The sequence below is a fragment of the Colletotrichum paranaense genome, assembly GCF_030867605.1.
Source record: "Colletotrichum paranaense strain IMI 384185 chromosome Unknown Scaffold_5.1, whole genome shotgun sequence".
Taxonomy (NCBI): Eukaryota; Fungi; Ascomycota; class Sordariomycetes; order Glomerellales; family Glomerellaceae; genus Colletotrichum; species Colletotrichum paranaense.
In genome coordinates this window covers 1,801,791-1,813,480 of record NW_026848963.1, presented here as the reverse complement: position 1 = coordinate 1,813,480, position 11,690 = coordinate 1,801,791, and the positions used below count along the sequence as shown (strand labels likewise).

General features: G+C 54.7%; 4 protein-coding genes across 4 annotated transcripts; 3 read left to right on the top strand and 1 right to left on the bottom strand.

Annotated features, from left to right (window-relative positions):
* Positions 1 to 346: 346 nt before the first annotated feature.
* On the top strand, positions 347 to 1,570 carry CPAR01_06978 (tartrate dehydrogenase; the record flags this gene model as incomplete). The annotated part of the gene is made up of 3 exons (XM_060491249.1): positions 347 to 608; positions 664 to 1,154; positions 1,214 to 1,570. 3 exons carry the CDS (start codon positions 347 to 349, stop codon positions 1,568 to 1,570), a joined length of 1,110 nt encoding a protein of 369 aa, XP_060350123.1.
* A 4,578-nt stretch (positions 1,571 to 6,148) lies between these two features.
* CPAR01_06977 (uncharacterized protein) lies at positions 6,149 to 7,639 on the top strand (the record flags this gene model as incomplete). The annotated part of the gene is made up of 1 exon (XM_060491248.1): positions 6,149 to 7,639. One exon carries the CDS (start codon positions 6,149 to 6,151, stop codon positions 7,637 to 7,639), a length of 1,491 nt encoding a protein of 496 aa, XP_060350122.1.
* Positions 7,640 to 8,109: 470 nt separating this feature from the next.
* On the bottom strand, positions 8,110 to 8,406 carry CPAR01_06976 (uncharacterized protein; the record flags this gene model as incomplete). The annotated part of the gene is made up of 1 exon (XM_060491247.1): positions 8,110 to 8,406. One exon carries the CDS (start codon positions 8,404 to 8,406, stop codon positions 8,110 to 8,112), a length of 297 nt encoding a protein of 98 aa, XP_060350121.1.
* Positions 8,407 to 9,944: 1,538 nt separating this feature from the next.
* Positions 9,945 to 11,651, top strand: CPAR01_06975 (major facilitator superfamily transporter; the record flags this gene model as incomplete). Its single annotated transcript, XM_060491246.1, has 2 exons — positions 9,945 to 10,200; positions 10,306 to 11,651. The coding sequence occupies 2 exons, from the start codon at positions 9,945 to 9,947 to the stop codon at positions 11,649 to 11,651; spliced, it is 1,602 nt and encodes a 533-aa protein (XP_060350120.1).
* Between the last annotated feature and the right edge of the window lie 39 nt (positions 11,652 to 11,690).

Below are 11,690 nucleotides of genomic sequence, written 5' to 3'. Positions count from 1 at the left end.
ACACATCCGCGGACAAAGTCAATACCGCTCCCCGGACCCCAGATCGCCTCCACCACGAACCCCAACTCCACAAACTCCCGACACTTGCGGCGCATTCCCGGAGATGGTGGGCGATGAAGACGGTGATCTAGCCGTTGTCGGCGGGAGTCTGACGGTTACAAAAGAAGACAACTTCACTGCGCTCTGACATACCCTGCAGCACAGCCATCACCACCAACCTCAAGACCTATCTCATCTTATAATCAAGGGAAAGAAACGAATCATAATTACCCCTCGACTCTAACCCCTCATATCATAGTATCACCACATACATCCACCCACCTTAACCCCCTCCCATTCATTCAAGATGTCGCCCAGTGCACTCCCCGCCCAAAAGTCTTACAGCATCGCCTCCATGGGGGCTGATGGCATCGGCCCGGAGGTCATCGAGGCCGGTGTGGAGGTTCTCAAGGCTCTTTCCGAGACTCTTGGCACATTCGACCTTAACTTCACCGACTACGACTGGAGCTCCGAGACTTACAAGAAGACCGGAAAGTATATCCCGGACGGCGGCCTTGAGCAGCTCAAGAAGCACGACGCCATCCTCTTCGGCGCCGTCGGTGCCCCCGGTATGTTATCTCCGCAAGTCAAGACTCAACCCGTGCACACCACTAACCGGCGCAGATGTCCCCGACCATATCTCCCTCTGGGGTCTCCGTTTGGCAATCTGCCAGCCCTTCCAGCAGTACGCCAACGTTCGCCCCACCCGTGTCCTCCGCGGTACCCAGTCTCCCCTCCGCAACTGCGCCGAGGGCGATCTGGACTGGGTCATCATCCGTGAGAACAGCGAGGGCGAGTACGCCGGCCAGGGTGGTCGCTCGCACCGCGGCTTCCCCTGGGAGACTGCCACCGAGGTCTCAATCTTCACCCGCCACGGTGTTGAGCGTCTGATCCGCTTTGCTTTCGAGACGGCCCGTAGCCGTCCCCGCAAGCTTCTCACTTTTGTCACTAAGAGCAACGCCCAGCGTAACGGCATGGTCCTCTGGGATGAGGTTGTCTATGAGGTTGCCAAGGACTTCCCCGATGTCTCTCTTGACAAAATGCTCGTTGACGCCATGACGACAAGAATGGTCCTTAACCCTAAGAGCTTGGACACCATTGTGGCCACCAACCTAGTAAGTACATGTTTGTCAACTTAGTTTATGTATGATTAGGGGACTAACGAAGGCTCCAGCACGCGGATATTCTCTCCGACCTCGCTGCTGCCCTCGCTGGCTCCATTGGTATCGCTCCTACCAGCAACCTGGACCCCAGCCGCAAGAACCCCTCCATGTTCGAGCCCATCCACGGCTCCGCCTTTGATATTACCGGCAAGGGTGTCGCCAACCCCGTTGCGACCTTCTGGACCGCTGCCGAGATGCTGGAGTGGCTCGGTGAGAAGGAGGCCGCGACGCAACTTATGGAATGCGTCGAGAACGTCACCGGTAACGGTATTGTCACTGCTGATCTCGGTGGCAAGGCGACGACAAAGGAGGTCACCGCTGCCGTTGTGGCTGAGATCAAGGCCAAGCTTGGCAAGAGCAAGCAATAGAGGGTTACTTTGGTAGAAGAGAAATGATGGAAGATCTATGATTGCGCATGAGGAGGACCCGAGCTTACACGATAGGAAGCAACGAGGAAATAGAATATCAGCATATATGTACATTTACACACACGGTGCGCTTACATAGCCGAAGACGATCTTATCAATTGGCTTCATGAGCTACCTTACCTTCCAGACCATCGGGCACCGTTCTTATCAAACCTCCAACATGAAGTGATTCGCACTGGGAATGTCACCTTTCTTCATGACTGATAATGAGGCTCAACAGTCTACATCGCGATTTGAGCTCGCTCAATGATCGAGAAGTCCCTAACATCACCCTAATAACTCTGAACAACATGTTGGCCGTGATAGCCTCTAACTCCTTTTAGAAATTGCCAGTGCCATCTTCAAAACGAATTTTGAAGTCGATAGAAGTGTTTGATGAAAAATAACACCCTGAGTAGAACAGAGATGATGTCAACGCAAGTACCTCGGCTAAGTACGGTACGGATACAGGGTCTTGAAGGCCATGATGAGCATCTCGATGACAGCCTCAATAATTCTCCTCTTCTTCTCAAGCCACTTACGTTAACGAACTTATTTTCAAAACCTCCAGTGACATGAGGCCGCTAAACCTCCAGAAGAGCTCGTGGAAATGTCTAGAACGTTTCGCATCGTCGAGTCCATGAGATGCATGTGCTATTCCTGTACAATACAGGACTATGTTCTCGAATCTCTCTGACAAGCTAGTCTTCTTCCTTTGAGGAAACAGGAGGTTACATTCCGTTTGCAAAACCGACTCGCTCCGATTCAGCCAAGCCCCTGATACCCCCGACATGAAACGGTTCCTAGTCGGGGCGGCCGATGAATCTGTCTTTCATCTTGTTACTTCAATCTTGACTCTCACCAATTGTCCCATGCCTGTTAAATAGACAAGGTACGCTTGAGACGTGCGCGTAATATTCTCTAGAAGACGTGCTAAATGAGCATCGCCTGCTCCGTGCTGCGGGGGGGTATGTGAAGCGACGAACCCATCACGAGATGAACGAAAGAACAGTCATTTATCGACTTCACATGTAAAAATTGACAAGGGCATTCGCCCCATCGACGACCTTAATTTTGTCCCATCCTCCCTTACGATTCGCGGTAGCTACCCGATCCGAGTCAAGTCTGTTCTCACCAATCCCCAATAGTTTAGCGTACTCGGCCATGCTAGCTGCACTGCTGCACCTCTCAGCCTTGACGATGTAACGACGGACCCAGCGTGCCGGGTGCTCTGACAGTGATGTTTCCATGAATCGCGTGGCAGGGGAAATGAGGATCTGACACAGCCCGCTTGTTCTAACGTCGATCTAGAAAGAAAGATAGAAGACGGGAATAATAAAAGGCACTAGGACGGCAAGGGACGGAGGTACGGCGAGGGCACGGTTGATGGCCCCAGTGCTACGTCTTTTTTTGCGTCGAGAACTCTCGCTCCGATGTTTCCGTGGAACGTGTTTGGAATCTTTCTCGATCCATCTGTGAGCACTGAGGAAAGGTCAGGAGGCTCGGAAGTCGCATCTACTGCGTCATCCGCCGACCAAGCGGGGCGGGGCGTCTGATACTACAGAATGCGTACAACGTCGCGATCCGGCGGGCCGTCATGTGCAGGTAGGCAAGGTAAAGTGAAGTAACGTATGTATGCACTTTACATATAGGCATGTGGTGAAAGGGTAGGTAGGACTGATCTCACATCCCACATCTCACATCTCACATCTCACGATGTGGGATCAACGGACCCGGAGCCCCGGAGGGAGGGCAATCTGCATCTTGCAGCGAGCGATGTTACTCGGCCTCGAAAGCGACGGGAGCTTCACATATGACATGGATAGTCTGACAGGACTGACTCTTTGACAGGTCATAGGCGCCGGCGGCTAAAGAAGACGGACGGGTGATGGGCACGCGCGAGGTGGCGCAAGTCAACTATCAAGCGACGGATAGGTCGTGTGCCCGGTCTTCAACCCAGGTAATCCATAGCATTCCCAGCATAAGGCAGATCAGGATGAGGATCTCCGCGAAGAAGAGGATGCCCGTCAGCCACGAGCGGGCGCCCGTAAGGCGAGCCATAGCCAATGACCCTGAGGTTAAAACTGCCCGAGGGACCTCTTAACTGGAGTCATAGGAGGCCGCGGGAAATCCCATTGACGGCGTCAACGCATCCTTGAATACGTTTGGTGCCTAGGCACCCTGGACCGGCGATGGGCGATGTATGATGTGGTAGCTCATAAACATGGGAAAGGAGGGGAGGGAATGGGCTGCTGCGTTTGGATGGCAGGAGAGTCATGTTGCTTCTCCTGTATCATGAAGACATCAATCCCTAGTTGAGATCGAAAAAGAGGGGGGATGAGTGGGTGGATGGATGGACAGTAGCAGAGAAAGTCGCTGCGTGTCAAATGAATACCGGCTAGTTTGCCCTCATCCCGTGGTCCGACACGCCTAATCGTGCGAATAGACGCTTTAGGTTGAGGGAAAGGTAGACCTGAGCAGACCGGGCACTCGGATACAGCTCCATGTTACCTGTCCGAAATTCCGTCCGGCGGTTCCAGCACCAACAACGCTTCTTCACAAACCTTTTGATTCAGCCGTCAAGTTGCAAAGGCCGAAGCGTAGCTCTGAGCTGCGTTAGTCTCGACTCCTCACAGTTCTGGATGGGCCCGGAACGTGGGAATGATGGAGACAAGCCAGAGGGTCTAGATGCCAGATGAGTTCCGGGTTCATGGGATATCCATCGACTTCTAAACGACCCAGACAAAAAGCCCCTATATATCCTTCAAAAGTCAGACCAGGGTAGAACCTTGATGCAAGCCATGGCATGCCTGCATTGAATAATAGGAAACATGGGAGAGTCTCGCGAAATGGGGAAATGCAGAATTGGGGGAAAGAAACTGGATAACTGGACGTTTGGGGGAGCTTTCCTTGCGCTTTGATCCTGTGCCTCTGCTGCAAGTTGCAGAATAAGGGAGGACTTGGATCAGCTTTCTGGGATGAAGCTCTGCATTGGCAAAGGAAAAAGGTCGGGCGGGCCTGAATGCAACTTGTGCCCTTCCCCCCTCTAATGCCACAGCTCCCTCCCTTTCCTACAATACCTCAGCTGAATATGCCCTTGATCAGTTGAACACAGCGTGCATGCGCTTCTCTGCCGTGCTTCTTCTGTGCTTCTGCTGCCACGCCTTTGTCGCTCTCTCTCTCTCTCCTCTCTATGCCTTCACGGTCTCTACTAACGCGTCCCATGTGCTCTGATGTCCGGACTTGACTCCGCACTAGCGTTTGACGCTAGAACTGAACACAACCGAGCGGACAACGGTTCTGGCTCGAGTCAAGAGCATGGGAACCCCGGGGGCGCCGGCTGTTCCCCAATTTCTTAGTCACAAGTACGTTAGTAGGTCCTTTTGCTCTCACCAAGGGGCGCCGAAAGTCGATCACAGAAGCTGCAAAGTGGGCGGCGTGGGAGGGAGAGCCGACGCCAGGGTCGGCCCCTGTGTCGGGAGCTAATCGACGTGTTCCGCAACGGAGTCCGTCGCCGATCGTGGAGAGCCAAATCCTCCGAAAGTTCATGTTCCGACTGGACTCTGGCTAGATCCCGGGAAACATACTTCATGTCTCACAGAACTGAGAGGTCTTGGCCCTGGCGAGTTCTGGCCAAGGGGGGCTTGGGGGCCACGGCGCCCAGTATAGTGTCTTGTCTTGTCAGCTCGACACCACTCCTATCCCTTTCATTCGGTGATTTATTTTGCCTTTCCCAACACACAACCCACAAAGGGGGGTGGGTGGGATGGAGGCGGTAGACGCGGGCAAAGAGAGTCCAGAGCATTGGCGTTGCTGATTGAGGTGAAGCTCTGGGTTAATGCCGGCCAAAGTTTGCAAAGGAGGGAGGATGCCAAACACTTGAAGCCAACACCACAATGTGACCGGTGCCAACCACGCGACTAGGACGGCTTCCCAGGACCAAGGAAGCTCAGCCAGTCCGTCAAAGGAGAATCCGAGGACAACGGCCCTGCTATTGCTCCTGCAGCAAGTGCTGCGACAGATGCTACAGCTTTCTTGGCAGCCCGCCGCTGACCGCTGCTGCTCGGAGCCCGAAAGGGAACATCCTCTAGAATGGCTCAGATACCACCTGGGCACGTTTTCGAAACCAGGGACCGGCCGGTCAGGCATCCGTCTGATGTCGCGATGCATTTCATGCTGCCCTCATGATTCGTGTTGCGACGGTGGGCGAACGTGCACCTGGGATCCGCGCCACCACACACACCTCTCTCTCTGCTTGGCCAGTGAACACCTTTCCATATGAAGTAGTTGACCGCCGCTTCGTGTGGTTGGTAAGAGGGAGGCAGAGGTAAGGCGAGAGAGCTCTGGTTTCTGCTTGTCACTCAGATCAAGCTTATCGAAAGTTACTGTTATTGCTGTCGCTGCTGCTTTTCCGGCGCGCGCGCAAACGAGCTCCTCTTTCAGTCGTTCTTTTGTCTTACTTTCCCTTCCCTTCTCCCGATCCTCCGTTTACTTACGAAGCCTTACTCTTTGAAAGAGACATTAAGTAGAGCTGCCTCAATGCAGTCAGGAAGCAACGAGCCAGCCGCTGCGGCGGCGGCTGCTGCTGATATCACCAGCGACAACGAAGGCGAGCAAATAACATCCTCAAAGGCAAGCTTCGAAGACGCGCCGCAAGAACAGCCACCCAGCACCTCGAACTCGGGCAAAAGCCATCCGTCCGAAGACAGAGCTCCAAGCGAGGACGCCGGAAGAGACAACGGCAGCAAACCCACTTCACAAAAGGTTCCGAGCAGACAACCATCCGTCGAGGGAACCCGGGCAGCAGTCGTCGCAGGATCATCATCGCAACAGGGAAGCCGAGCCGGATCCCAGCAGGGCAGCAGGAGGGGTTCCAACGAAGCGGCCGTGGCCGGCGGCGGCGGTACAGCCGACGCCCCGACCGCTGCATCGGACGCGGCGATCGCCAGGGAGCGCGCGCCCGGCGACGAGAACCGTGAGGCATTCCGCGACTCCACGATCACGGCCGTCAGCGAGAGCACGGCGCAGATGCTCGGTCGAGACGGCGTGCCAAAGACCACGACTGATCCGGCGGCGGCAGGAGTCCTTGCGGGAACGGGCGAGACCCCCGGCGACGACGACGAGCTCGAGCCCCTGACAAAGTACGTCGACTGGACGGAACACATCTCCATCTCCATCGGCCCGTTTGTCATTCTCTTCTTTGATCTCGCGCTGCCGGTCTGCATCTACTACAGTTGGCTTCGCGCCCGACGAAACGATCGTCGCGCCGCGTGTCAGTCTGCCTACGACGCGGGCGTGGAATGCGGACTCCCTCCCGTCCAGACGGTTGAGAGTAGAATTCTCGGTTTTGCCATTATTGCTTTCGGTTTCGGAGAAGTGTACATCCTCATTGTGCGAGTATATCGACTCATCGCCCGCTTCGACGAGTGCGCGCCGCTGCTGTCCAAGCACTGGTGGGAGCTGGACGCTACGACCTGGGTTTATGCGCTCGGTCTGATTGCCGCCTTGGTCCCCTTTGTCTGCTCAACCACAGTTTACGAGCCGGACGTTGTCGAGTGGCTGTACCTTTACTCTCCCGCCTTCATGTTCATGGTCCTGGACGTCATTGCCTTTGCGACGTTGATCCCAATCAAGATCCCGTTCCGTATCAACTCGGACCCCAAAGGCACACGTCTCAAGCCCATCGTCTACTATGCCGCCGAAGACTTCTTCGCCGTCGACGGAGCGCAGAACAGGGAGTTCCGCAAAAGATATGTCGAGCGGTACGACAAGTCGATGATGTTCCGCAAGATGATTCTTGAGTTGACGCTCTTCTGGATCGGCGGCTGCACGGCGTACATTGGCTACGTGGCCGGCATCATTTGGAACCTGGAGTTTGAACGCGCGTTTGGCACGACATTGGGCGTCTTGTTTGGATGGATTATAATCTGGGGTGTCACTGCGAGATTTTGGATCGAGTACGCGATCAAGCGCGAGCAAAAGTGGTGGAAAGAGAACAAGGCCGAAAGAAACGCGGCCAAGCTTCAATGAGCCTAGTGTTTAATCACAGTTGAGCCCTCCCTGGTGTGTGCGAGAGAGAGAGTGAGGGAGACAGACGGAAGAGAAGCAGTCAGATGGTGGCGAAGAGATAGGGGAAAGGGAGTGGCTCATTACTGTAACCTAGTGTTAATAATGGCACTGCCAAGATCATGTACTTATGGAGGACGCATGGGTTCTGACTGACAAGACAAGGCACGAGAGCCTGGATACCCAGGAAAAGAAAGATACCGAGAGGGCGGATTTTTGCGATTAATAAGTAAATCATTTCTTGCTTCTAGACATTGCTCAGTGGTCTCATCAGTTTTATAAGGGTATGATCTGATTAGATCTCAGCATGGAAGTACACGATAAGTGATCTGAATAGAATCAACTCAACATCTACCGACACGAGATGGCATCCATCCATCAACGGCGCTCATTTCAACTACAAAGTGAGCGAAATGGCAAAGTTAACAGGTCTCCTACCTCGAAACAGCGAAGGGCGGCCTTCCTGGAAAGCCAAGCCTGGCCCAGGCTCCCAAGTTCGTGGCAGCATGGGCCGCAAGACGCACAGCGGAAGAGAGTTTTGGGACCCGGGGGCGAGTAACTTCTGTGAATGTGTGAGAGAAAGATGGTGTGGTGTCTCGTGGGATGTCGCGCTGTGATCGAGGCAGCTCGAGGCCCGCGGGACGGCGGTCGGGTCCCCCATTTCTGATTTTCTGGGGGAAGCTCTGGACTCCCGTTCGAATGAGGCGAAGAAGAATCAAGGAGGAAACCATCTCGCAACCATTGGCGGGTACGTACTGGAGTTGTGAATGTTTCGTGGTGGCGTTGCACAAAATGGAGTTGTGCATTTTATGTAACTCCTCTGCAGCGCGCCTACGTTTCTCATCATGAAAAATCCATGTTTCTAAACGTCTCATTCATCTGTGTTGGTATTGGGGATGAACATGCTTATGCGCTCCGCGATATAATGCCGCTAGATGATGACAGCGGGTAGAGTCATAAAAACATTTATGCGCCTCACCGCAGCATCTGCTCACTCATGATCAGCGTTTACAGAGATCCTGCCTCATCATGAGAGATTTTTTACAACACAGCCCAACATGTATAATAGATGAAAATCCGAAGCGGCAAAAGAGGCAATCAGACGAGAAATTCGATTCACGAAATGAAGTTGGATTGGTGTTTGGGATTCGAAGTCGTCTCGAGTCTCGCTTCATTCTCATCTTTACTCGAAAGAGGGGTCTCACTCAGCTGCTTTTTCAGCCGCATCGGATGGAACTCCCCGATTTAATCTTCATCATCCAAAAGCCTCATACACTCTCCATTGAACAGCTCACACAAACTTCAGACAAATTCGCCTCAATTGAAAACTTCACACAATGAAAAAGGTTGACCCGTGTGAAAATCTGCTCATCTCACCAGAGTCACCCATCAAACATGGTAATTTACTCACGGCAATCCCACCGCCAATCGCCCCCCACTGCCTCCCGCCAAACAGCTCAACAAGTCTCCCGCGACGAGACCGAACTCGGCGGTGCGTCCAATTCCCGATTGTACCCGGGGGTCCAGTCCGGATTCCCTCCCGTCCAATCCCACTAATCGGGTCTGAGCCTGGCGGGTTTTGAGAAATCTCTGCGAACTATGTAACTAGTCTCCGAGGTCTACCAATTGAAGCAAGAAGACGGCGCAAATGAGGGGCACGAGGTGACGGCTTCATCGCTGACCTTACCTTTCTACTGGGACCTAGTGTCGCTCAGCTTCTAGACGATGAATGCGACGTGCGTGGGGGGCTCTTACGAGGTTTTACAAGATCGCCTGCGAGTTTATTTCACTCATAGTCTCAGAGCTCACTCATAGTTCGTAGACAATTCCACAATGCTTGCCTTACAACTTGCAGAAGGGGGTCTAACCTACGCGGAACAAACTGCTCATCTATCGCCAAGATGATTTGCTCATGAGATCTTTTTTTTCACTCACTTTCAGACTCATCTCACACACACACCCTCCATTTCAGCCCAGTTCCCAAGAAGACTTAATCTAAAATCATCGTTAGCCTTTTCCCTGCCGTTTTAATCCGCGCATCGGCTACGCCCTACCCTCCAATGACACCGCCCTAAAGACGGCCGACGAGAGAGTTCAGCTCACTCATCCCCCCTGTCAACTCGAGACTCAACTCACTTCCTCTCCTCCAAAAGTAAACCTTTACCATCCCTCTGAAACTCGTCCCATCGCCCCCAGCATTGGGGTAAGGTGACCCCCCGCTCGTCCGCTACCGCACCGTCCGGCGTCCCAGGTGATAAGATCCCGCAAAATGAACCCCGAAAAGGAACTCCTTCCCGCCACCAGCGCCGGCCCCGCGCCGGTGTCCCAAACGCCCGGTCCCGATCCCGACATCGAAGCCTCCCATTCCGCTCTCGGTGCCAGCCCCGATGAATCCCACTACCGTGCCGGCAACGACGACGCCCTCGCCATGGTCGGGATACACAGCCAACCCTACGACCCCGCCGTCGCCGCCCGCGCTGTACGGAAGATAGACTGGTTCCTCATACCCGCCATGATTTTTGGATGTTCGTCACACTCTCACTCTCTTTGAGTTTCTTCTAGTCTTCCTTCATCCTCTCATATGTGCTCACCACCTTCATCATCCTCGATCCATCCCTAACGCGCAACAGACGGCCTAGTCTACTACGACAAAGCAATCCTAGGCTCAGCAGTCCTCTTCGGCATGACAACAGACCTCCACCTCTCCGTGCCCCTCCCCACCGGAACAGGCGTCGACACATCCCGCCTCTCGTGGGCAACCTCCCTCTTCTACTTCGGCATGCTAGCAGGCCTCTACCCAATGACCTACGCCCTCCAACGCTACTCCCTAGGCCGCACCCTCGGCACAATCGTAATCCTCTGGTCCGGAATCTGCATGCTCACCGCCGCAGTAACCTCCTACACCGGCCTCTACGCCCAACGCTTCTTCCTAGGCTTCGTAGAATCCGTCATCCCCACGGGCTTCATGTGCATCGTCTCGGGGAACTACACCCAGGCAGAACAATCACTCCGCCAGAGCTGGTGGTTCAGCGCCACGGGCCTCTTCACCATCATCGGCGGCGCCCTCAACTACGCCTTCGCCCAGGTCCGCGGAGGCGACCTGAAACCGTGGCAGTACATCTACCTCCTCGCGGGATGCCTCACGTTCCTCTTCGGCCTAGCCTGCTTCCTCCTCCCCGACTCCCCCGTCTCGGCATGGTTCCTCACCCGCGAAGAGCGTTTCGCGGCCGTAGAACGCCTCCGCCACGGCCAAACCGGCGTCCGCTGCACGAAATTCAAACCGCACCAACTCCGCGAAGCCCTCCTCGACGCCAAAACCTGGCTCGTGGCGCTGATGATGGCCTCCGCCTACACAATGAACGGCGCCGTCTCCGGCTTCGGCCCGCTCATCGTCTCAACCTTCGGCTACACCTCGCTGCAATCGATCCTCTTCCAGTTCCCCCTCGGCGGCCTCTGCTTCCTCGTCATCCTCGCGACGGGGTACCTCGGCACGCGCTACACCAACGTCCGCATCATCATGCTCGTGACGTGCTGTCTGCCCGTGATAGCAGGCTGCGCGCTCATCTGGCGCTCTGACTGGACGCACCACGCCGCCGCGCCGGTGGTGGGCTACTCCATCACGGGCTTCTTCGGCGGGGTGGTTAGCCTCGTCATCACGCTCGGCATGTCCAACGTCGCGGGCCACACCAAGAAAAGCTTCATGGCGGGGACTATCTTCGCCGCCTATTGCGTAGGCAACATTGTCGGCCCGCAACTTGTCAAGTCGCAGAGTAAGGCTTCGCACTATCCGGAGCTGTGGCTCGGGCTCATCATCTGCTATGTGATTTGCATTCTGGCGTCCGGGGCGTTGTACTACGTGCTCTGGAAGGAAAACAAGCGACGCGATGCGTTGCCTGTGGATGAGGAGGAGCGAGCCAAGCTTGCTTTCCAGGATTTGACGGACAGGGAGAATCCCTATTTCCGCTACGTGTATTAGCAAGACAATACTTTGTCTTGCGTGTTTCGAGAGAGACCA